This window comes from Phyllobates terribilis, unplaced genomic scaffold, assembly GCF_046119375.1.
Source record: "Phyllobates terribilis strain yellow unplaced genomic scaffold, ASM4611937v1 Scaffold_1__5_contigs__length_1240528914, whole genome shotgun sequence".
Taxonomy (NCBI): Eukaryota; Metazoa; Chordata; class Amphibia; order Anura; family Dendrobatidae; genus Phyllobates; species Phyllobates terribilis.
In genome coordinates this window covers 1,169,774,012-1,169,799,788 of record NW_027362761.1, presented here as the reverse complement: position 1 = coordinate 1,169,799,788, position 25,777 = coordinate 1,169,774,012, and the positions used below count along the sequence as shown (strand labels likewise).

The 25,777-nt window shown below is 44.0% G+C and overlaps 1 protein-coding gene across 8 annotated transcripts in view; it reads right to left on the bottom strand.

Moving 5' to 3' along the window:
- THNSL2 (threonine synthase like 2) overlaps positions 1 to 25,777 on the bottom strand; it is a 145,662-nt gene that overhangs the window by 21,927 nt on the left and 97,958 nt on the right. For 7 of the 8 annotated variants that reach the window (XM_073649154.1, XM_073649152.1, XM_073649156.1 and 4 more), the window contains exons 2-3: positions 5,081 to 5,311; positions 4,140 to 4,334 (exon numbers count right to left, since the gene is read on the bottom strand). In XM_073649154.1, the coding sequence (XP_073505255.1) occupies positions 4,140 to 4,334; positions 5,081 to 5,311 (426 nt within the window). Of the gene's footprint in view, positions 1 to 4,139; positions 4,335 to 5,080; positions 5,312 to 12,793; positions 13,015 to 25,777 lie in introns of those variants that run through there. The other variant, XM_073649155.1, reaches the window with a different exon arrangement.

Genomic DNA, 25,777 nt, shown 5'->3' with positions numbered 1-25,777 from the left:
CAAATCATCATTTCACTTTTTGGGGGCATGGCAATAGGGAAAGGGTCACACATTCTTACGCTACCAATCTCACCGCCGGAGAGTTCCACCTGTTGCCGTCGCATCAGTGCCCGGATCTCTTTCTGGAGCACTCGCTGCTCGCCGGAGCTGGCGTTCTTGGCAACCTGCTGTAGAAGGAAAATCACTTCTGCAAGACAATTCTCAATTACATTAGTTCCTAGAGTTATTTTTGGGTGGCTCTCATGTTTGTCAATGTCTACAATGATCAGTCCCTGTGCTGCCAGTTCGACTCTACCGATTTTGATGGTCACCTCTTTAAATCCGATTTGTGGCACGGGCTGGCCATTGCTGGCGATGATACTCAAGTCGTCGTCAGGGTAGCGGGTAATATCCGAGTCATTCCAGTACTGCTTAAAGAGCACGTACGGGATGGTGGTGACCTGTGACCCGGTGTCCAGTAGGGCACTCATGGGAATGCCATCCAGTACCACAGGCAAGACTGGACGTCCTCCCACATATCTGTCGCGCCAGTTCGATGGGCCTGGTGATCTTTTTCCTGGGGGTTGGCCCTCTACCCCAGGTTGTGCCCGTTTAAAGAACAGTACCTTTCCATATGTCCGGGTTGATTGCAGCGGCGGCAGATGGGTCGTCCGTCCTCGCTGTATCGGTCACTGGGTCTTCCTCTGGCCGGTGGGGTCCTCCTTGGTCGACGCCACGGGATGTCCTCCGGTCCGGATGCCAACTGGATCTTCCCTGGGGTGGAAACCTGTAAAGACTGCACAGTTCGGGTTAGCGCAGCAACGCTCTTAGCTAGCTCTTGGACCTGATGGCGTAGGTCTGGAGCCGGGTCATTGTCCAAAGCCTGCGCATCAGCTCCCACAGGCCCTGCCGACAAGGACGCCGCCTCCTGGTGGTAAGTGATAGCTGGGCGCCTGTGGGTCACAACGCCACCCGGTGCCGGTTCTCGGAGCACCCGGATGGCTCTGTCCTTGAACTGTGCAAAGTCTAGATGGGGATCCTGTAAGGCCATTGCCCGCAACTGGGTTCGGTGGGCATTGCAATATAAACCCTCTATAAATTGTTCAGTCAACAGCCTGTCCTCGTTTCCCACCCCATCAGGGTCGGTCTGCTTTATGGCCCTCAGGGCCTCTTGTAGGTTTAGCGCATAGTCCCTTATACTCTCATGCGCTCGCTGCTTGCACCCGTAGAATCTAAGCTTAATCTCAGCTGAGGTGCGGGTATCAAAGGTGTCCTTCAGCCGGGTTAGTATCCCTGCGACAGTCTTCCTCCCAGGTGGCCAGGATTTTACTTCCCTTTTGGCTGCCCCAGTTAGTTGGGCCACCAGGATGCTCACTTTTTGCTCTTCTGTGAGGGGGTACACCTGGAAGAGGCTATCCAGCTTTTCTCTAAAGTCATGCAGGGTATGTGACTCCCCTGAGTACTGGGGTAGCCAAGCTGCTCCCGGGATATAGGGCATGGTGAAGGGCATAACTGCAGCAGCGGTGGCGCTGGCGGGGGTTGAGGCAGTGAAGCTCTCCTCCGTATCCGACATCTTCCTCCCCCCTAGTGGACCGTGGCCTACCTTGCGATGATCCTGTTCCGTAGGCCGCGGCTCCGCAGTGGATCGTCAGGGTTGAGGACCTTCCGTCGCGCTCCGGTGACGTCGGCGTCTTCTGGGCTCCTTCCAGGACCTTACGCAACGTCCGGACGTGAGGCGGGGCTTCAGTTCTCGCGCGCTTTCGGAGTCCACGCCCCTCTTCTTCCCGCGCGGCGTCCTCAAGATGGCGTCCAATGGCGGGAAAACTCCACGGATGGCGGGAAGAAGGTCGAAGATGGCGCCGGATGGCGGGAAAACTTCGCGGATGGCGGGAAGAAGGTAGAAGATGGCGCCGGATGGCGGGAAACCTCACCACTGGTAAGTTTGAACAGTCTTTGCTTTTCAGGCACGCAGTACCCGGTGGTTGCGGGCACGAGATCCTGCCGACTACGCCAAACTTGACGCGCCCCTGGGCCTGTGTCGCGCTGCGTTGCGCACGCGGGAGCTTACCCAGAGCCGGATCTCTTGAGGGTTGTAGTCTCGTGGCGGCAACCCGGTCCGTGCCCAGGGAGTCAAACTGAGCGGCGATGTACTAGCAGTAGATGGTTGGTGACTACGCCACCCGTTGAATGCAGCTATGGAGCTGCCGCTGCAGGGCAGACCGCTGAGGCCGGTGGAAGGATGGTGCAGCGTGGATGGTATAACCCCCAACGGGAGGGGTATGGCCTCAGGGCAGCCGACGTGGATGATGGGGGTAGCAGGAACCACTCAGAGACGGTGCGGTGTAGTTCAGGGTCTTTACTGGTGACAAAGATAGACCCTCCCGGAGTACTTGCTAGTGATAGGGGCCTGGTCAGTCCTTGAGCAGATGGGATTTCCCCTGGCCAGGCGGAGTTGTAGGCCTTCCCAACTAACTGTACTCTTCTGGCTACCTTGCTAGAGGCGGGAATAAGTAGCCCACGTCCCTGAGTGTACCGTGTAGTGCTCACCCGTATGGCCGGTGACTCGGGGCCTTCTAATGGCTTCCGCTCCACGATGGCGGTGCTGGTCCCACGCGTGTGACCGTGCCTTCGGGCTTCTGGGCCAGAGGACCTGAAATCCTCTGCCGGACGGTTTCTGCTGCTGGGTAGGAGTTAGTCCCCACAGCCTCGGACTCCGGGTCCGGTTAGAAATCTTCTCAGTCAGGGCGAGCTCTGCAGCTGCCAGCCCCTGACTCCTTGTAACACTGCTCCCCACAGAGCTCCTGATGTTTCTTGCTATGCTGCTTCTCTTCTCTACTCTTGTTCTGTCTTCTTTCTCTCACTAACTCTGCCTCAGCCCCGGGTTTATATAGGGGAAGTCCTTCCCCTCCCAAGACTGGGCAGGAGGTGTGGCATGCACAGGATCCCTGACCAAAGGACCTCCCACCTGCTCTCAGACGTAATATCTCTATCACTGTGGCAACCAGACCCCTGGGGTGTCACAGGTGCATCAGGCTTTTCTATAGGTTTTCAGTAAAAGGACAGATATTCTTTATGTGATCTATGGCCGCTAACTGTTTCCAAGAACAGCTAGATGTACAGATGTTGCACTGCTCCTGAAGAAAAGAGACCCAAAATAATCCCTTCATTCAGAGAAGTCCCTGGGTTGGAAACAATATTACTATACATTGATTGCTTCTCCTAAGGATAGGTCATCACTGTGTATTACTTGGAAAACTCCTCTAACCCCTTCCTGACATCTGCCGTAAATAAACAGTGCATGTAAGATGGGTTGTTTGTAGCTCAAGAGCCGCTGATGCCAACTTTCTTACACAGCCGGCATCTGCCTATAACAGCAGCGACCAGAGCTAGTTGCGATCTCTGCTGTTTAACCACTTAAATGCTATCACCTTTTTTTTTTTTTTAAACATATCCGCAAAAGTTCAAGCTATCGAAATTAACAGTTATATGACCAATATGTAACCGACGAAAGGCAAATAAAAGTCAAAACTCCAGAATTGACATTTTTTGGGTCACCAAACATACCACCAAAAATGCAATAAAAAAAGAAGATCAAAACATGGTATGTATCCCAAAATATTACCAATAAAAGCTAGAGCTGTGCATGCAAAAAGCAAGCCCTTAAACAGCTCCATCAACAGGAAAATAAAAAAGTTACGGGTCTCCTGACTTAGAGAGTCATGATAATGGGTCGGTTTTACACCAAAGTGAACACAGTAAAACAAATCCCAACATATACAATGATGGATTTCCATCACAATTCACAATTTAATTTTTTTCCCTTTTTCCAGTATATTGTATGGAAAAATTAGTGTTGTCATTTAAAACTAGAACTCATCCTGCAAAAAAGAAACTCTCATATGGCTATGTCTACAGAAGAATAAAAAAGTGCAAAGTAGGGAAGGAAAAAGCCAAAGTTGTCCGCAGTGGAAGAGGTCAATGTCTTGTCAGAAACGTTCAAAATCAGGATTTCTCTCTTCAGAACTACAGATGTTTGGATGCTTTATTGGAAGGACCCAAAATCTGGGACAATTTAGATCTAAAGTTACAAAACTCCCAACTCTCCATATCTTCTGAGATGTCCCCATATACCTCTTATAAGAAATCTCATCAGGACTTACCAACCAAGATATTTACATGTCTATCGCTCTTCTTCAAAAAGTAATCCAGAAACTGCCCCAAACAGGACATCGCAAGATCCTTAAAGGCGTGAGTGGCTCCGTGCCACATCTCCAAGACGTTCAGCCCACTTTCCAACCTGGACATGGGAACGACATCCTTGTGTCTAAAGCGACTTAATGCTTTGTCTATTAGGCCTGGAAGAGGAAGACATCTATCCAAACATGGACTTAGTGGAAACGATTGATTAAAAAACCCTAAAACTCTATGCATACTATGGGAGAATGTTGTGGGCATGCTCTGTGACATGTGAATGGCTTTATTAGGCAGGGAGGAAAGCTGCCCCAATCTATGGGAGAATGTTTTGGGCATGTTTTGTGACACGTGGAGATTTTTTATTTTCGAAATTGTCGTATTGAATTGGTCCTTACATCTTCTTAGATTTCCCGGAAAAAGTGAACTTTATGCCTCCCGGGAGCCGTTGGCTTTCTGACGTAGAGGCGCACGGGGAGCGTCCACAATCATTGCATTGTGAGTGGTGGCTGTACACTCGATCGCTTTGATTGACAGCTCGCTCTGCACAGATGTACTGCGGAACCGGCTGTCTATCAAAGTGCTGGGCCGAGCTTACAGCCGCTGATCAGTAAGCAGTGATGGTAGCCGCTCGGGATACGCCTCCATGACTGTAAACCAGCGGCTCCCAGGAGGAATAAAGTTCATATTCTCCCGATAGCCGCACTTTAAGTAAAGAGCTCAGCACCGATATTAACCTGCAAATTAACCATATATCTGCAGGTTAATAGCATTTGGGGACATGACAGATTTCCTTTGAAATGCTCTTAAATGTAAAATATGTCCTTAAGCCACTATGGTAAAATACTAACACCCTCCAGAACACATTTACTTCTACACAGTGAAAAATGGTGGTCTACCTTTCACATACCGTAAAGCTCATTTCTGGGTATAGCTTCAGGGGGTATAAAGAGAGAACAGACTTCCTTCACTAAATCTTTGTAGGTGAAAGAGCTCCATGTTGTCAATGTCTCAGTGTTCAGCTTAGGAATGTGCTGCGGCATAAACAGGCCTCCATCTGGAGCAAAACCCGAAAACAGCACTCCTTCAAGATCCACATCTGACACTCCTCCACGTGTGCTAGTGTACTTCATACCTTCACCTGTGGGGGGAGGGAGGAATATTTATTTAGTATTTCTTAGGATATAACTATTATAATACAGCAATATGTGTACAAGTATAACAATATATAACTACTATAATACTGCTCCTATGTACAAAAATATAACTACTATAATACTGCCCCCTATGTACAAGAATATAAATACTATAATACTGTCCCTATGTACAAGAATATAACTACTATAATACTGCCCCCTATGTACAAGAATATAACTACTATAATACTGCCCCCTATGTACAAGAATATAACTACTATAATACTGCCCCTATGTACAAGAATATAACTACTATAATACTGCTCCTATGTACAAGAATATAACTACTATAATACTGCCCCTATGTGCAAGAATATAACTACTATAATACTGCCCCTATGTGCAAGAATATAACTACTATAATACTGCCCCCTATGTACAAGAATATAACTACTATAATACTGTTCATATGTACAATAATATAACTACTGTAATACTGCTCCTATGTACAAGAATATAACTACTATAATACTGCCCCTATGTACAAGAATATAACTACTATAATACTGCCCCTATGTACAAGAATATAACTACTATAATACTGCCCCTATGTACAAGAATATAACTACTATAATACTGCTCCTATGTACAAGAATATAACTACTATAATACTGCCCCTATGTACAAGAATATAACTACTATAATACTGCCCCTATGTACAAGAATATAACTACTGTAATACTGCTCCTATGTACAAGAATATAACTACTGTAATACTGCTCCTATGTGCAAGAATATAACTACTATAATACTGCCCCTATGTGCAAGAATATAACTACTATAATACTGCCCCTATGTGCAAGAATATAACTACTATAATACTGCCCCTATGTACAAGAATATAACTACTATAATACTGCCCCTATGTACAAGAATATAACTACTATAATACTGCTCCTATGTACAAGAATATAACTACTATAATACTGCTCCTATGTACAAGAATATAACTACTATAATACTGCCCCTATGTACAAGAATATAACTACTATAATACTGCTCCTATGTACAAGAATATAACTACTATAATACTGCTCCTATGTACAAGAATATAACTACTATAATACTGCCCCTATGTACAAGAATATAACTACTATAATACTGCCCCTATGTACAAGAATATAACTACTATAATACTGCTCCTATGTACAAGAATATAACTACTATAATACTGCCCCCTATGTACAAGAATATAACTATTATAATACTGCCCCTATGTACAAGAATATAACTACTATAATACTGCTTCTATGTACAAGAATATAACTACTATAATACAACCCATATGTACAGGAATATAACTACTATAATACTACCCCTATGTACAGGAATATAACTACTATAATACTGCTTCTATGTACAAGAATATAACTACTATAATACTACCCCTATGTACAGGAATATAACTACTATAATACTACCCCTATGTACAGGAATATAACTACTATAATACTGCCCCTATGTACAAGAATATAACTACTATAATACTACCCCTATGTACAGGAATATAACTACTATAATACTGCCCCTATGTACAAGAATATAACTACTATAATACTGCTTCTATGTACAAGAATATAACTACTATAATACAACCCATATGTACAGGAATATAACTACTATAATACTACCCCTATGTACAGGAATATAACTACTATAATACTGCCCCTATGTACAAGAATATAACTGCTATAATACTGCCCCCTATGTACAAGAATATAACTACTATAATACTGCCCCTATGTGCAAGAATATAACTACTAATAATACTGCCCCCTATGTACAAGAATATAACTACTATAATACTGCCCCTATGTACAAGAATATAACTGCTATAATACTGCCCCCTATGTACAAGAATATAACTACTATAATACTGCCCCTATGTACAAGAATATAACTACTATAATACTGCTTCTATGTACAAGAATATAACTACTATAATACTGCTCCTATGTACAAGAATATAACTACTATAATACTGCTCCTATGTACAAGAATATAACTACTATAATACTGCCCCTATGTACAGGAATATAACTACTATACTGCCTTCTAGCTGTGAGGTTGTGTCTCAGTGGTTCTCCTGATGGCTGGAGCAAGCCCCAAGAACTGGCCTCCCTTGGCGTAGAAGCTCAGAGACTTCCAGGAGTACACTGGGAGGAAACTCCCAATCTCTATCTGCTGTGGATGCAAATCCTAAAGTGGTTTCTGAACAATAGAAAACTTAGATTGGAACCAACACCAAAAAATTATAGTAATGGAAGTAAAGCAAATAAAGAAGAAAAAGCCATGGTTGTACGTAAAAGAAATGAAGTAAAGCAGTCGGCCAGGCAAGGCCACACAGTGTCCTGAGCAACATAGAAAATCCCAGAAGGAATCTTCGGGCTCATACTCGTATGTGAGGAAAACAGACAAGTGCAATCCGATAAAACATCGGATTGCACTCGGAACAATGTTAATCAGTGACATCTCATCTGCGATTTTTTTTTTCTTTCATAGCTCAAATCGGACTAAGGGGATATGCACAAGTTGCGGTTTTGACTCTGCAAAATTTCTGCACCATTTCCACATCTAATATGCAAATTAGGTTAATTGTGTTTTTTACATGCGGTTTTGCCACATGTGTTTTTTGATGCGTTTTTTTATGCATGCGTTTTTCAGGTCTTCATGTTAAAATTTGCAGAGTTTCAGAGAATAGGGTTTTTTAAACAAACTTTATTGATCATCATACAGCGTTTTTGTGTGCGTTTCCGCTGCAAAAACGCTATTGAAACACACATGCGGTTTTTACGCTTGTGGATTTTCCTTCTCTTATGCAAGTCTATGGGAAAAATCCGCATGCGTTTCTGCAAGAGAAATTGACATGCTGCGGTCTGGAAAGACGTGCCTCATGTCAGTTTCTGCAGGGTGCACAAAAACGCATAGTGGGCAGGGGATTTCTAGAAATCCCATCCACTATGCTGTAACGTCTGCCCGCTGGGGTTTTGATGATGCATAAAAATGCAGCGTCAAAACCGCAGTAAATCCACACTGTGTGCACATACCCTAAGAAAAAAATTGCAGCCTGCTGCGTATTGCCACGTATCTCGGATGAGACTCGCCAATGCACCCCAGGGGTCCGGCTGGCACAGCTGCATTGCCTCCCTCGCAAGGGGTGATGCCATGCCTGGAAGTAAGGAGGGGTCCCCTAATCAGGTTTACCAGCATACAACACTTTCCTGGCTCCAGACCAGAAAGGGGAGCTCCTCCCCTTAAAAACTGGGATCTGGAGGCGGGGTTAGTAAGAGTGAGTTGAGAGAGTTTGAGACAGGAGAACAACGAGGAAGGACCTGGGGAAGGGAGCTGTGTGTAAGCTCACCCCAGAGGAGAGAAGCGCAGAAGAACCGGACACCGGAGTCCGAGGTTGTGGGGCACTGAAGGCCCAGCAGCTAAATCCGGAGGGCAGGAGACTGCAGGTCTCCTGGCCCCAACAGACGCCCAGTGGCTCAGCAGCATCATAGGGCCCAGCACCGCCACGTGGGAGCGACACTTGAGGAAGACCCGAGCTGCCTGCCATACTGGTGAGGAAGAGACGTTTTACTCAGGGACGAGGGCCGCAGCATAGCTACAAGCAACAGGGCCAAAGAGAATAGAGCAGAGGGAAGGCCTACAACTCTACCTGGCAAGGTGGATCCCCAACTTGCTTCCAGGCCGCCTGGACTTTCACCACCATCTAGTACCCGTGCCCCGGTCTGCTCTGACAATCCGCAAGTAAAGACAGAGGAAACCGCCATTAATTTGTTGACTGGTCATTATCTGCGCCCTCAGCCCTGCATTACACCGCACCAACAATATCTACCTCCACAATTCTTCATACACTGCCTGTGGAGAGCTGAACCAACTCTGCTGCATCACCATCAGCTCCAGTGGATCTGCACCGCAGCTACGGCCCCATATAGCCGCATACCGCAGGTGGCGTCACGAACATTATTTCTAAAAACTTTATTCCCCTTTTACTTTTCCTCTAATTGACCGCCCTGGGTCACGGACCGGGTCACTGCCACCGTGACATCCCGAGCACCGACCGGCCCGGCTACTGAGTACCCCACGGTCCCAGGGGGCGCGTCAGGTGCATGAAAAAAAAAATCACAAAGCACTTGGACCATGCGAGTGCCACCCGATTTTCATGCACCCGTCTCCTTGCAACCTGACAATTCATCAGCCGCATACAGTAAAATCACAGCGGTACCCAACAATATACAGTAGAATAGAACAACACACATATAGTAGTTCGATAGAAAGATGTCAGTCACATACTGTATATAATTTGTAGAGTGACTGATTTGGTTACTGTACTTGTCATTTATTGTTAAATTAAAGAATTGCGTGGAGTCCCCCGTAATTTTATAGTCTAGCAGAGGTTGGACAGCTGGGGCAGATGTTTGAAGCCTGAGAAGGGGGTAATACCCACGGAGCTTCCCAGGCTACTAATATCAGCCCCCAGTTGAATACTTAGCCTTTACTGGCTATTAAAATGAACGACCCTCCAAAAAATTAGTAGCCTGGGAAGGTCCGTGGGTATTACCCCCTTCCCAGGCTTCAAACATCTGCCCCAGCCGTCTGCTTAACTTCCGCTAGAGACTAAAATTAAGGGGGACCCCACGCCAATTTTTTTTTTTTTATATATATATATCTTTAATTTTACAATAAATGACAAGTACAGTAACCAAATCAGTCACTGTACTAATTAGATATGTGACTGACCTGTTTCTATCTATTCTATGTGGGTAGATCTATTCTTTCTATTCTAAATTGTCGGATACCGCTATGTTTTTACTGTACGCGGCTGATGAGTTGCCGGATTTTAAAGAGATGGTGCATGAAAATCGCATGACACTCATCCGTTTTTTCAGTCCAGATATCGGAACGTTTTTATTCTCACATATGGGTATGAGCCCTTCTGTTGAGAATCTGAAAAGTGGAAACCAGCATGGTGCACAGGAGGTGAGGCAGAGCCCATCATAGGCCGCAGGTGTGCAGCTCCCTCCTCCAACACACAGGCAGGGAGGACATCTCTGGAGAAGCAAATGCTCCAGGAAAACCTGCAGCAAGAAGTTGTGTCCGGCATGGCGAACTCAGGACGCACAAGGTCAGGTGGCAGGAGTAAAGCTCTGTAGAGCCATTAAACCAGCGATGGTGACAACTACAACTAAGGCTGTGTGCTCACTATGCGTTTTTAAGCGTTTCCGCAGCAGCAATTCCGCTGCAGAAATGGTTAAAAAACGCTTGATAGAAGGCCTGCAATGTTCCCCAATGATAATCCGCATGTGCTGTGCATGTGGCGCCCCTGAGGGTTCAGTCGCCACAGAGGTACTGCACCTCACCCAGAGGTGTGGTGTCTCCTTCTCGCAGGTAAGGAGGGAGTGCTGCCCAGAACCCCAACACCTGCATCCAGCACTACACTGCTCCAGGCCGGCTGGAAGGGCAAGATGCACTGTGTTTCCTGCTGAGCCCTGTCCCTGGCTGGAGTGGGGGGAACCCAAAGGTAGGAGGAACCAGTAGTGGGTGTGGGTGGAGGAAACAGTTTAGGGGAGGACCATAGTAGTAGGTATATAAAGGGAAGCCATCTTAGGTGGCAGAGTGAGTGAAGACAGACAGTCAGGGAGCAGAGTCTCTCTAGGAGCTCTGCTCCACCAGCAGGGCCCAGTCCTAGGAGGGAGCAGAGGGGTAGGCTCCGTTCTGTTTAAGGGATCCCAGGGGGTACGGCGAGTGCAGGATGGCACCTGTACGCCCAGATTCTGTCAGAAGACAGAGGGATCATAGGCCGCAAGAAGGGGACCGGCCCCTGGACCAGCCGTGTTACTCCAGGTCTCGGCTGGAAAACCGGAGGCTTCTGGCTTACATAGTCCAGTTGCCAAAGCCTCATTCTAATCTCCGTGAGGGTCAAGCAGGTCCGGGAACTCCAGTTAGACAGGAGGGACTGAGAGTGGGGAAGCGCAGGGCAGGAGGGAGAAGACCCAGCGTGAAGTCGGTCTAGAGAGGAACACAAGAAAGCGGGGTTCCGTCAGGTGCTCCTAACCTACCTGAGGAAGAGCTGAACCCCCGGTCTGGTGAATGCAGCACGACGTGGGAGGCTGTAAGCTGGACAGTGCAACCTGAGGAACTTAACTGTGAGTAAAGACTCGGCTGACTGCACCGCACTGCTTCCGTCCATTATTTCATCTGCGTCATCTTTTCCCCTGCACTACAAAGCCCAGCGCAACTAACACTATCTTCACTGCCCTGGAGCTAGCTCTTCCTGTGGAGAGCCACACCATCCCTGCTGCAGTAACATCAGCTCCAGAGGACTGCTCCGCAGCGGCGGCTCCCTTTAGCCGCATTCCACAGGTGGCGTCACAAACTTTACAAATCCCCTATATTCCCCTTTTTGTTGACCGCCCTGGGCCACGGACCGGGCCAGCCACCGTGATATCACCCACCAGCATCCATAGGCCCGGCTGCCGAGTACCCCACGGCCCTGGGGGAGTGTCATGCACATGCTGCGGAAATTTCCGCTGTGGATTATCATTGCGGAAAAATCCGCAGCACTACCAATTATATTGCGTAAGTGCGGTGTTTTCGCCGCCATTGACTTGCATTGAATCACTTAATATCCGCATGACTACATGTGAACATGCGAATACTAAGCGATTCAATGTGTGGATGGTACCCGAGTCTGGAGAAGAGGAGACTCTCCTCCAGACCCGGGTACCATAGTACCTGTATTAAAAAAAAAAAAAAAAAAAAAAAATTTATACTCACTTTCTGATGACCCCCGATCTCCATAGCGATGCACCCTTGCTTCTCGGCCGCTCGCGATGGTCTAAAAGGACCTTCCATGACGTAATTTAGTCATGTGACAGGTCACGCGACCGCCGACGTCAGCGGTCACGTGATCTGTCACATGACTAAATTACGTCATGGAAGGTCTTTTTAGACCATCGCGAGCCGCCCAACACACCGGACGCACCGGATTTATATAGTGTGACCAAGTTGTCAAGCACTTTCCAAGTGATGCTAAAATCGCCTGGAAAAGCGCTTGACAACCCGCATGCGAAATCGCATGATCAAAACGCTTCACTTCCGCTTGTCCCTGGCAGGAAAACGCATTTACAATCCGCATGTACAATCCGCATGTACAATCCACATGCGTTTTTTTCTGCCAGGAAGATGCAGAAACGCTCAGGAAAAATCCGGAGCAATTCTGCATCGTGGGCACATAGCCTAAGGATCATCCTATATTTAAGCATCCTGAATCTTTGACAAAACTAAAGACCAAAATTGGGTCATGCACCTGACCGGCTTGTAGAGGAGATCCAAGGACTGGTTGGTGAGTTACAGCAGTAAATGCTGCAGGTGGAGATAGACTGCAGGTAAGACCTTGTATTAGAGCAGATTATACTCACCTGTGTAAAGCTGGCTAATGTGGTGAAGGAGATAGTGTCCTGCAGAGGATGGGGCCCCTGGCAGAGAGACACGGAGACCAGGAACGATTTACATCTTACACGCTGGACTTTGAGTCAAGATCCTCTGATGCTGATTCAGCGTCAGACATTGGCCCAGATGAACCGCGGCAGCAGAAAAGACCGGTGCTACCAACTGCCAGTTTCTGTGTCAGCAGCTACTGCAGATCCCAATCAGGAGTCAAGTATTAAAAACGCTCCTTCATACCTGCCCTAAAAAATGGATCAGATAAGGGGGAAGACGAATAAAAAAAAAAAAAAAGCAGCAAACACATCATCAGTGAAGGTTATTGCGTCGTGTGGTGTGGACACCTGCAGGAAAAGAGGGGTGAAAAATGCAGCATTTACGCTTTAAAAGACATTTTTTACGGCATGTAAAAAAAAAAAAAAAAAAGTGGTGTACCTAACTCTGTGAGTGCATGGATTAAAAGTTATTATAAAAGATAACCCTATTAACACTATTAATCTGCAGATATGGGGTTAATCTGTAGGCTAATCGCATTACGAAGGTGCCTGTATGATTTATTGAAAGCTGGCGGCTCATGGGAGAAATAAATTAAATTTTCTTCCTGGTGCTGCAGTTTCAGTACAGCAGCTAGGCACCCTCATTGCACTATTGGGCTATATTCACACGTTGCGTTTTTGCTTCATTTTTTTTAATTCAAATTAAAAGCTGCGTTTTTACAATAGCAGCAAAAGGTATGAGATTTCAGATATCTCATGCACATGGTTGTTTTTTTTTCCTGACTGAATTGGAAAACTACTGCTTTTTTAAAAAAAAAACAAAAAAAAAAAACAACTGCATTATGTCACTTCTTTCAGTGCTTTTTTAACCCATAGAGAACAAGGAATAAGTAAAAAAAAAAAAAAAATTTTGCCCTCAGTTAAATTAATGATATATGTGAAATTGAACAATGCCCAACCAACTCAATGCTCTGACAATGTCTTAGGTAAACTATTCCCGACCAATTCACCTCCCCCCACTGTTACATTTGCAATTGTGTATTTTTTCATTAACTTTTTCTTGTTTAGAATAGTCACTAATTTGATCAAATTTCCCTTTTTTTGTTTTTCACAAAAATGTTTTATGGTTTCACATATGTCTTGCTTTGTTCATGCTTCTCCGGTGGAAGCAAAGCTGAACTTTGGGCTCCTGAACAATTCAGCAAAAAAGCACAAAAATAATGCAGCAAATCCTGATTTTTGTCTGCAGCTTATTTACTGCCAAGAGATCAGGTTTTGACTGCAGCAAAAAGAGCAATGTGTGCACATAGCCTTAGGGTGCAGACACACGGCTGTATAAATCGGACCAAGATTGGACTGCAAACAGAGTGGCCGGCGTGTCTCCCGACCAGAGCGTGACTGCTTCATATATTTCTATGGAAATGCTCGGGTCAGGAGACCCACCGGCCAGTCCATGCACTGCAGTCCAATCCTGGTCCAATTTATACGTCTGACTGCGCCCTTAACCTGTAGAGTAACCTCATATCTGCGGTTTATTAGCGTTATCTGACATGACAGGTTCTCCTTAACAATACACGTGGTGGAAAAATAAATCACAAAATTGCTGTTTTTCAATCATAACACCTTTTTCCCCCCAAAAAAGTGATCAAAACGTCTCAAGTATCCCAAAATTATACAATTAAATCCTACAACACGGCGTACAAAGATGAGCCTTCCCGCATCTGCGTTGATGGAAAAATAGCAAAATTATGGATTTAAAAAAAATAAAAAAGGCTTTTTTTTTTTTTTTTTTTTTTTTTTACTTCTTTACTCTTTTTGTTAGGGACTTGAACCAGCAAAAGTCTGATTGCTTTCACTATGTACAGCAATACCACAGTACTGCTGTATATAGTAAAAAAACACTGTCTTCTATGATGCCTGGATGTCAGAGGAGATCACATGACAGGCACAGGGGGAAGGGGCGTTGAGCCGGCCCACGACTGTGATAGCAACCCATCGGTGCCCTGCTATCGCATCGCAGAGAAGCCAATGACCACCCTGACTTCTGGGCCTTGGTGCTTAAATGCTGCTGTCAGCAAATTGACAGAGGAATTTAAGAGGTTAACAGCAGTGATCAGTGGGCATGCCATTTGCTGCTGCTACAGGCAGATGTCGGCAATATAATATAGCCGACATCTGCCCTCTGTGGAGTGGGCTCTGCTTCTGAACCCGCTCCAAAGTCCTTGACATGCTCCATGATGGAGAATCTGAGCACACTTTTCTCTGACCGGCTCTGTCCAAGGAAAAAAAACAATATTAATAAGAGTGCGATCCAATGTTTTGTTGGATTGCTCTCGGACTGGAAAAACAGTGGTGTGAGTGAGCCCTAAAACTGAGGATTAGTAATAAAACTTATAACCTGCATTTCATGTTATAGGTTTAAAAAATTTCTATGAAACTCAGTCTTGTCAAAATTTTGAAAATTGTTCTTGCGTTTAGTGAGATATTGATTAAAATCTTACTTTTCAAAGGGGGTGTACTCATTTATGCTGAGCAGTGTGTGTGTGTATATGTCTATCTCACTTAGTTTTGAAATGCCAGTGGGGTACTAGTCCATAGAAAACCCCAATTAATGTTTTCCAGAAAATCTCTTAAGGTTCCCATACACATTAGGTTCCCCAAATTCACAAATGAAGGGACTGGCCTTTTATTTGATGTGTGTGGAGTCTTCCCAACGTTTCACTGATTAAATAAAGTCTGTAGAGAGAAACCTAAGACATTTTGAATGTAACCCCTTCCTGAACGTTTTTGCACTTTTGTCTTTTCCTCCTCTACATCCTAGAGCCATGACTTTTTTTTTTTCTTTTTTCAGTTCTATAAGGGCTTGTTTTTGAGTGATGAGTTGTAGTTTCGAATGACACCATGAATTTTAATATCTAAAATGTTGAAAACACAAAATTCCATGTGGAGTGAAATGGTGAAAAAAAAAAAAAAAAAAAAAACACGTAACAGTGCCATTGTCTTTTACGGTGCTAATTGTTCAGTTAAAATCTCCCAACATGATTCTCCAGGCCATTTTGATTTTTAATTTCAGTGGTCAAATTTTTTTTTTTTTTAGAATTTTGGGGGAAAAAAAAATTGGTGTGTGATAGAACTGTGTGGGAGCTTGTTTTTTTTTTTTTACATGGCGAACTGATTATTTTATTGATGCCATTTTGGAGTACACAGTACATTTTGATTTAACTAATAAAAAAAGTCAATTATGGCATTTAATTTTAGATTTTGATCAGACTTTACAGACACCATAACGATAATACAAAATGTTTATTAAATGTTCTTATTTTTTGAATTGTGAAAGAGGAGGCGTCTTTAAACTTTTTTTTATTTTAATATTTTTAAAATATTGTTTATTTTCACTGTTTTTTTTTTTTTTATAGTCCTCTTAGGGGACTTGAACCTGCAATCAACTGATCACTTGTACTGGTATACTACCCTACGATTGACCCTTTTAGGCATTCTTGATCCGCGGGTGCTGTTTAGTAGAAAAACAAAACAAAACAAACCATTCTTTAGTCCATTGAGAGTCTCCACTGCTGCTATGTGTTTGGCATTGCCTGCAGTGCTGACATCCCAACAAAAATGCGGAAGACAATCATTTAGTTCAGCGACTCTGACCGGGACCTTCGTCTACATTGGCAGAGCCACTTAAATCACTAGTTGGTTTCTGCGCTGTCGCTCTGATTCAGCGCCGCAGATTATAACACACACAGAGAGTAACGGTGGAGACTTACTGGTGACCCTGGGACAGAGAGTAGAATTTGGATTGGTTTTTAATACCAAAATTTCCTGAAAGGAGCAACCCCTTAAATATTTTTGAGCAATACTCAACAATTTTGATGACTACCAGTATTCACAATGAACTAAACATTCACATGCTTGTCAGATCAAGTAAATATACTCACAGGTTGGACACCAGTTTGATGATGGACTTAAAAAGTAAGTAAGCTTTAAAAACATAGATATTTTTATTCCACACTGTGAAGTATTCCACTTTCCTCATGAAGCATTATTAAGGAGGTGAAAGTCCACGGGTGGGGCATAGTGGTAGATCTTCTTTTAATGTATTGTTTATATAGAAATAAGACTTAATTCAGACTTTATGCTGCTCTACATTTCAATGAGGGAATTATGGCGAAGTGCTGCCACTCTGTCTCCACCCTTGTCTGCTCCAATGAGATATTCACATACACCCCAAGGGACAGAAACTATGACTTCAATGAACATCAGATCGGCCGGACCTATTGTCCATCAGAGAATTAACCTGCTCGTAAGCATACGGACAATTTGGTTGATGTAATCATCCTAATGGATGCACATTGCACACTTCTCTTTGTGTAGATATAGATTCTTGTGTTTTGGGAAGGTCATGTAACTTGTTTGGTCTTTACCACCATTAGGCATTCCTCAGTCTGGACAGTCACACCGGGAAATATAATCTGGCAACTTGGTCCTTGAGTTTAGTTCACCATACTCTCTCTAAATAGCTGTCAGGTGAACGATTGTCTAGATCGGCAAGCAGCTATCTGTCCCAGCAGTGGCATAACTATAGTGGGTGCCAATGGGCCCTAAGGTCCCTTTTGGCCAATATGAAAAGACCAATACTATTAAAGTCCTATGATATTTAGTGTCTTTTTTGGGGATTTTGCATGGAAACCTAAAAGTTAAGCCACTGCGCCCCAGCTCCCCCTTCATATGCATGTTCAGCTGTAGATGGAATAAGCCACTGCCAGACTTATTAAAATCCAACATGCCAATTATTTTTTTCCCTTGATTTGCCATTGAGGGAGAATCCAATGACCCCCGTAAACATTAAGTACTTGGTTTCCATTCTGGTGAAATTAGGGTTTGGCTGATGTCTACTGAAACTGTTTGGGCACCTTTTTTAATACCGCACCAAAATTGAATTTTTCTAATCCTCTTTCCCTAGACATTGCCATTTTATGTCTTTGGCCAACTTGAGTTCATGTATCTGGATTGATGATCAGCTGAATGAACCTTCAAATATGGTAAATGTTTATTCCCGCTCATTACCCCATGTATATAGGCCCAGTGATCAGCCTGCAAACGAGCAAATAGGGGCAAATCCGCAAATCTTATCAGAGACCTGCTGCCAACACTAATGAAAGTGTGAGGAGCTAACAACGCTAAGATCATTTCTGTGAACCCTCTCATTATCAATATAAATGAAAATAAACAAAGAATAATCAACTTTCTTAATGGTTGATCAGTGACCGCCAGGGGCACAAAATCTGTCCATGTGAAATGGGGCCTCGAGAATGTGATCACAGAATCTATTTGGCCATTTCATAAAGTCAGGGTCTATGTATCTCGACAGATCTGCTGACCTAAATTCTGATATTATTCACCTTTACTAGAACTTTTCTGGATCTACCATTTGTGGTGCAGTGAAAGGTGTAGTACTGGATGGAAGGTTTATTTCTCCCAGCAAGATAAAATGTGACCTGGATTTTCCTTAATTCTCCGGGTTTTCAGCACAACACCTGACATACACAGCTCCAGCAATCAAGCCTGCATAAGTCAGTTAGGGGGGAAATCCTCAGGGTGTGAGGGGCTAGGCTGGAGTGAGCCTGAATTTGTTTTGCTGTTTGGATACATGCTGGAAAGGTCTGTGACAAAGATTCAAGCAACCCCGTGAATGTCACCTGGTGGTCGCCTGTGGCCTGCAACAAACCACATCACTAATGGTGACCAGGCGGCCTCTTAGTTAAGCCCATCCCATGCAAGGGTGAGTCTGAGACCGGTGGTTCTCCAGGTTGGAGTACAGTTACGTTGTGTTTTTTCCCTTTCTGTCACCTACTCTTTAAAGTGTGAATAAAACACTGAAGTTTGGACTTTGAGCCTGTGTGTTGCCTCATTACTGCTTTGCTGCCGCTGCCTACCAGAGCAAATCCCTACACATTACATCAGACATTGCCAGGTTTGCATGAGATACATTAAACTTTTAAGGCCATTAGCAATGAGAGAATTAATTTGCAGGTCCAGCAGCCAAGTCAACTTTCCATAGCCGCTGGACTTGAGCCCTGCAAAGCACATTTTCCTTGACGACATCCTTGGCTCATCTTTTGATTGGCGCAGTCATGATACACGAACGACATCACGCCAGGCTGGCTAATGAAAAGAGATGCCATGGATGCCATCAAGTAAGAGTCAGTTCACAGGTCTCCCACACAGTGGCCACAAAGTACTAACCTGGCCACTAGATCAGGGTCCAGAAAGTTTACTCTCTCATCTATAAAGCCCACCTTAAAGCATGATGAATATGACCATGACTGAAGATCAGAACTTTGTCTCATTGGGTCTTAATCCTTCAGTCATGCTTCATTACTATTTTTCCCCAATTATAATTCTCCCCATGTGCTACTCTTTTCTTAAAGTCATTTTCCAGACCCTCTAAGCCATGACCCAGTTGATTAGTGGAGAATTCATCAATTGTCATCTAACAAGTTATCTCACTGATATGGATCGCCACAATGTCCCATGTGATGAGTGACCATAAAGGCATCAGGTCCTAACAACCTTCTTGTAGCTTCAGGCAGGAGGAGGACTGGCAGTAGCCACTGCTGATAAGGCGGCCATCGATCACACTACACCATCACTACTCAGGTAATAGTGAGACTGGTGACAACACGCTGCTATCTATGGGGACCATCATCTCTTTATATGACCAACTAATGGGATAACATCTCACTGACACCACCGCCTCGTTTACTCCCAACACTGTGAGAAGCCCATGTATATGAAAGGGGAGAAGACTGATGAATAGTATTACTCTACTTTTGATTTTTTTTTTTTTTAAGAGACTGTGAAGTTCAAAGAATCTTTTCTTTCTTGTTTGCTTCTGTTTCATTTTTCTTTTTTTTTATTTCTTGTTTTAGTTATACTTAGATTTATATTCTTCTTCGTACTGTATCTAGTGATAAATTTGTTTAGTCAGATAAACCCTACTACAGTGCTCGCTCCATGTCATTAGGAGAGTCTTTTAAGGAAATGTTCCCATGTAGCGTGAATTATGCTTTAGTTTTTCCACTTTTCTTGAGCTGAAAACCTGATGCATTTTACAGTTCAAGTGGATGTTTTCATGCAAACTTATGCTAACTGGGCATTTAACAATGTTGACATTTTTTTTTTCCCCCCTATAGGATTTTAGGTGGGGCGTGAAAGTACATTCGTACAAAAAAAATTGTATTCATAATGGCAGAATCCCAATTATCTACTGTAGATGTAATCTATGCACAGTATGATGGCCCCACAGATTTCTACATACAGTATGATGGACCCACAGCCCCCTACATATAGTAAGATGACACACATCTATACTGCCTGAGGAATTCGGTCTCAGGATAAGAAGGCATATATATATATATTGAGGTTAAAACATTGAATCTTTATTATGATAAAAACAACATTTATTGATTAAAACAAGGTAAAAAGCAGGAATTTTCATTTGTAGCAGATTGATATAAAACTGTTCTTTAGCACCAGTAAAAGAGCACTGAAAGAATAATATGAGCAATATCCTAATGTAGGTATTATTAAGTATAAAATATTCTATGAACCAATCTCATCCATTATCCATGAAAAATCCTAGCTGCATTAATGCTAATCAAAACCTTTTGGGATGGTTTACCCCATTCTTTTTACTCCTCCATGTATGTAGTGTAAATTGGTGAACTAAATATTATAAGCTTGATCCAAGGACCACCACAACCTTCACTAAGCCCCTATTAAATGCTGGGCAGTGATTAAGACAATGCGTTTCTATAAACATTGTCACGTTAAAGGGCCTTTTTACACTCAGATTTGACAATATGACAACTATTTCCCCCCACCAACAATCCAAAATGACTCTTTGAAATTTTCCAAAAGTGCAGATCCCTTTTACCAACCTCAGCGTCCACAATTTTGCAAATTTGCATCTTCACCTAATCCCCTTAGAGTTTGGATCCCCTTCTCTCCCGCACCTCAAGCTCACTTTCCATCTTTGAACCTGTCATAGAAAAAGTTACCAGGCTCCCCGCTTATTCTCGCCCTACAACCTGCAGCAGTGACCTGTTTCCTCATATCTCCTTCAGTATCTCTCCTCAGTTGTCACTACTCACCCAACTAAAATAGTTAACCTCTCTCTTCCTTCTGGTATCTTGCCTTCCTCATTTAAACATGCCATCATAACCCCTCTACTAAAAAAAAAACATCCCTGGACCAGAATTGTTTTGCCAACTACAGACCTGTTTCTGATGACTCCAGTCTAATCCGCTATCTCTCAGATAACTCTCTTCTTGACCCTTTACAATCCAGTTTCCACTCTTTGCATTCTACTGAAACTGCCCTTTACTAAAGTCTCTACTGATCATTACTCTCTATTGATTCTCCTGGATCTCTCGGCAGCATTTGACACTGTGGATCACCAGCTCCTCCTCACTACGTTCCGCCTTATAGGCCTCAAAGAAACTGATCTTTCTTGGTTCCCCTCTTACCTCTTTGACCACTCCTTCACTGTATATTTTGCTTGCTCATCTTCCTCTACTCTTCCCCTTAATATCGGGGTTCCTCAAAGCTCAGTCCTAGGCACCCTCCTCTTCTCCCTATATACTACCCCTATTGGACAAACCTTCAGCAGATTAGGGTTATCGTGCCATTTACATGCTGATGACACTCAATTATACACCTCTTATCCTGACATGACCCCTGCATTACTGCAAAATACCAGGGGTTGTCTGTCAGCTGTCTCTAACATGTCCTCTCTCTATCTGAAACTGAATATCTCCAAAGCTAAACTTCTAGTGTTTCCTTCCTCTACTAACCTAATAATACCCGATATAGCAATTTCCTTAGGTCGTTCAACCATGACTCCCTAGCATATTTGACACAGCACTTTCCTTTATTCTCTATATCCAATTACTTGCTCCCTCGTGTCACCGGCATCTAAAAAACCTCTCTAGAACCCAACATTTTTTCACCATTGAAACTGCAAAACTCTTACTGTTTCTCTTATTCATTCCCGTCTGGATTACTGCAACTCTCTACTTATTGGTTTTCCGCTTACCAAACATTCTCATTTCCAATCCATCCTGAATGCGGCAGTAAGGATCATATTTTTGTCCAGCTGCTAGAGCGATGGCTCCACCTTGTGCCAGACATTGCACTGGTTACCCATCCTTTATACAGCACAATATAAACTCTACACTCTCACCCACATAGTGCTCCATAGTTCTGCACTACCATAAACCTCCTCCATCATCTGTCTATCACCATACCCCTGCTCTCATTTCTGCAACTGATCTAAGACTAACATCCTCAATAATCCGAAGCTCCCTTTTCCGTATCCAGGTATGCTGCACTAGCTTTCTGGAATGCACTACCCCAGAAGATCCAATTAATACCTAGCCCCACTTTTTTAAGCATGCTTTAAAATCACATCCGTATAGATAGATTAGTGAAGTGAGGTGATAGGCCTAAGTCTTCCTTGTTCCCCCTTCTAATTTTTCTTCAGAATCTGATCCCTCTCATTCATATGTCTCCACACCCTCCATACACCCAATATCATTTTATAACGGTACTTGGACAAATACTGGCTGGTGACCAGCTCAAGAAGCTTTATATCATAACCCAAATTTATTGTAATGGTAGTTGGATCGTACACGACAAGCACGTTCTACCTATTATGTCGTCCTCCCTCCCCCTCCCCCCCCCTCCATTTTCTTGTAGAGTGTAAGCTTGTGAACAGGGTCCTCACGCCTCTTGTAACTGGTGAACTATGTTACTTGTAATGTGTTACTTTGTAACGTATTTCTTGTCTGTACATGTCCACACTTAATTGTAAAGTGCTGCCGAATATGTTGGCGCTATATAAAATTATTACTTGTTTCAAGGAAGAATCTTAGGAAATGAAGAAATGTCCTGCAGTGGTACACAGATGAGGAGAGCAATCAATAGAAAGGATCCGTTGTTCTCACTGGTGCTTCTCTATATCCAACCATAGCTCCTCTACTGAAAAATACTTTGTGCAGGGGGATACTTGTGCAGATTTGTTCGAAGAGCCGTATTTGTCAAAGTGCCAAGCAGTTAAACATGGCATGAATTTAACACTTATTTCTCTTCTTCTTCTCTTCATACAGGTATAAGTTTATGTCATCTGCTGTTAACCCTTTTAAAGCCTGCATATTAACCTAAAGATGAGACATATCTATACCCACCTATAGCTCCTCTACTGCGAATAACAACTGGTTACCCAGAGAAGGACACATCTTTCCAAGGCATGAAGGTCTTGAGGCCCAATAATCTTGAGGCTAGACACATCATCAAGAACACCTTGAGACTTGAATGTGATGTAAAGAATATGAACCCCATCCAGCTGCTAGTTTATCAGACATCCAGCTTCAAGCCTATACCAACCTCAACTCAAGGGTGCCCAAGAAGCAGAAGCTGCTTTAATCATAAAGGCCATCCAATTATGGACTAGAGGATTATGCACCCCCAACAAAACCCACTTGTGCCTCATAGGAACTGGCATGAAAAATCCATTGAGCTACGTTCATAGCAATAACCTAACATGCCCCAAACATATGGATCCCAGCACCAGTTCCTGCCAAATTCATCAGGTTTTGGTGGAACAGATCTTAGCTGGTTTTCAGTCTCCTCCCAAAAGGAAATAATGAAGATGGTGAGGCCTCCCTAATCCTATCCTGCATTCATTGCCATGGGCATAAAGAGAACTCAAGAAAGGAAATTAACCCTGAGCAACATTTGTCAGTATGTGACGGACAATTTCCCCTTCTATAATAAGAATAAAGTCATGTGTCAGAACTCTAGAAGGCATAACTTAACCCTGAATGATTGCTTCAAAAAAGTTCCAAGAGCTAAAAATGATCCAGGTAAGAACTTCCCAACGAAATGTGTACAGTTAATGAGGTTATATTATATTCTAAAATTCTATTCTTAAGAGTTAACTTATTACTTTCTTCTTCTAAAAATGATAACTAGTTTTTAATTTTTTTTTTAGATGTCATATTTTCTAACATGCTAGTGGTATTATGGTATTATGTTTAATACGGAGCTATCTAGTAGATAGAAAAGGAATTAAAAGTAAGGATATTCGGAAATAAAAAGACAAAAATTAAAATTCTATCTACTGGCTAACACAATATTTTTATGTATTTTCATCTTTTGTTATTTTATTTTTTTTACACTTTTTTTCTTTTTGTTTTTCAACTTTAAAAAAAAGTCACATTTGAACATTTTTCCTTTGTGCATTTGGTTAGAAGACCTTCTATGTATCTTCCCTTCCACTTATCTCTCCGTTCTTATCTTTTCAGGTAAATGAAACTACTGGACCCTTGATTCCAACTGTGAAAAATTGTTGCACTACAGCAATTTCCAGAAGAAGCGAAAGAGCAAATCAGAAAAGATCACTTAAAGGGGTTTTCCCACGAACAAAAGTTCATTTTAATAATTGGCTGAGTCTGACCGTGTACAGAACATACCACAGCTCCTGGGCACAGGAGGAAGCAAAAAAACTATACAGACATTACAGCACGGGATCACAGAAGATTCATTTCCTGAGGTAAAACATTTCACTTTCTGTTTTTAAACAATATTTTACCTCACAAAATGAATCCTCTGTGATCAGCATAGAGCACTACATAATTACTAGCTATTGAACCCGTTCTACGCCCGGGTGGTGAGTATTTTTATTGGTATATGGTCTCCCATGCTGGTATGTGCTGCCCCCATCCTCGTATTTGTGCTACCCCCATCCTGTCCCCCTCATCCCCAATCCTGGTATGCATGGCACCCCTCATCCCCAATCCTGGTATGCATGGCACCCCTCATCCCCAATCCTGGTATGCATGGCACCCCTCATCCCCAATCCTGGTATGCATGGCACCCCTCATCCCCAATCCTGGTATGCATGGCACCCCTCATCCCCATCCTGGTATGCATGGCACCCCTCATCCCCAATCCTGGAAGGCATGGCACCCCTCACCACCAATCCTGGAAGGCATGGCACCCCTCTTCCCTATTCTGGTATGTGTGGTACTCCTCATCCCTATCCTGGTATGCATGGTACCCCATCCCTCATCCCTATCCTGGTATGTATGGTATCCCTCATCCTGGTAGGCATGGCACCCCTCATCCCCAATCCTGGAAGGCATGGCACCCCTCATCCCCAATCCTGGAAGGCATGGCACCCCTCATCCCCAATCCTGGAAGGCATGGCACCCCTCATCCCCAATCCTGGAAGGCATGGCACCCCTCTTCCCTATTCTGGTATGTGTGCTACTCCTCATCCCCATCCTGGTATGCATGGTACCCCATCCCTCATCCCTATCCTGGTATGTATGGTATCCCTCATCCTGGTAGGCATGGCACCCCTCACCCCCAATCCTGGAAGGCATGGCACCCCTCACCCCCAATCCTGGAAGGCATGGCACCCCTCATCCCAATCCTGGAAGACGTGGTACCTCATCCCTCATCCCTATCCTGGTATGTATGGTATCCCTCATCCTGGTATGCATGGGCCCCTCACCCACATCCTGGTATGTGTGGCCCCCCTCATCCCTTTCACGCTGTACACACATACAAAAAAATAAACACTTATACTCACCTTTCTTCCCTGTGCTCCAGCGCTGCTGTGTCCTGTTCTGCCGGAGGCCGGGGGAGGAGCGTGGCGCCGGAGTACGCGAGTGCCCATACCGCACTGTCCGGCACCATTTTGCTGAAGACACACTGCAAATGTGTCTTCAGTAAAATGGCGCCGGATAGCGCTATGCGCATGCGCCGATCCGATGCCTCACTCCTGCCCAGGTCTCCGGTGAAGAGAGGCGCCGCGGCAACGCTCCTCCCGGTCAGGTATGTAAGTATGGTACCGGAGATCGCAGTATGCATTCAGTGTCTACGCATATC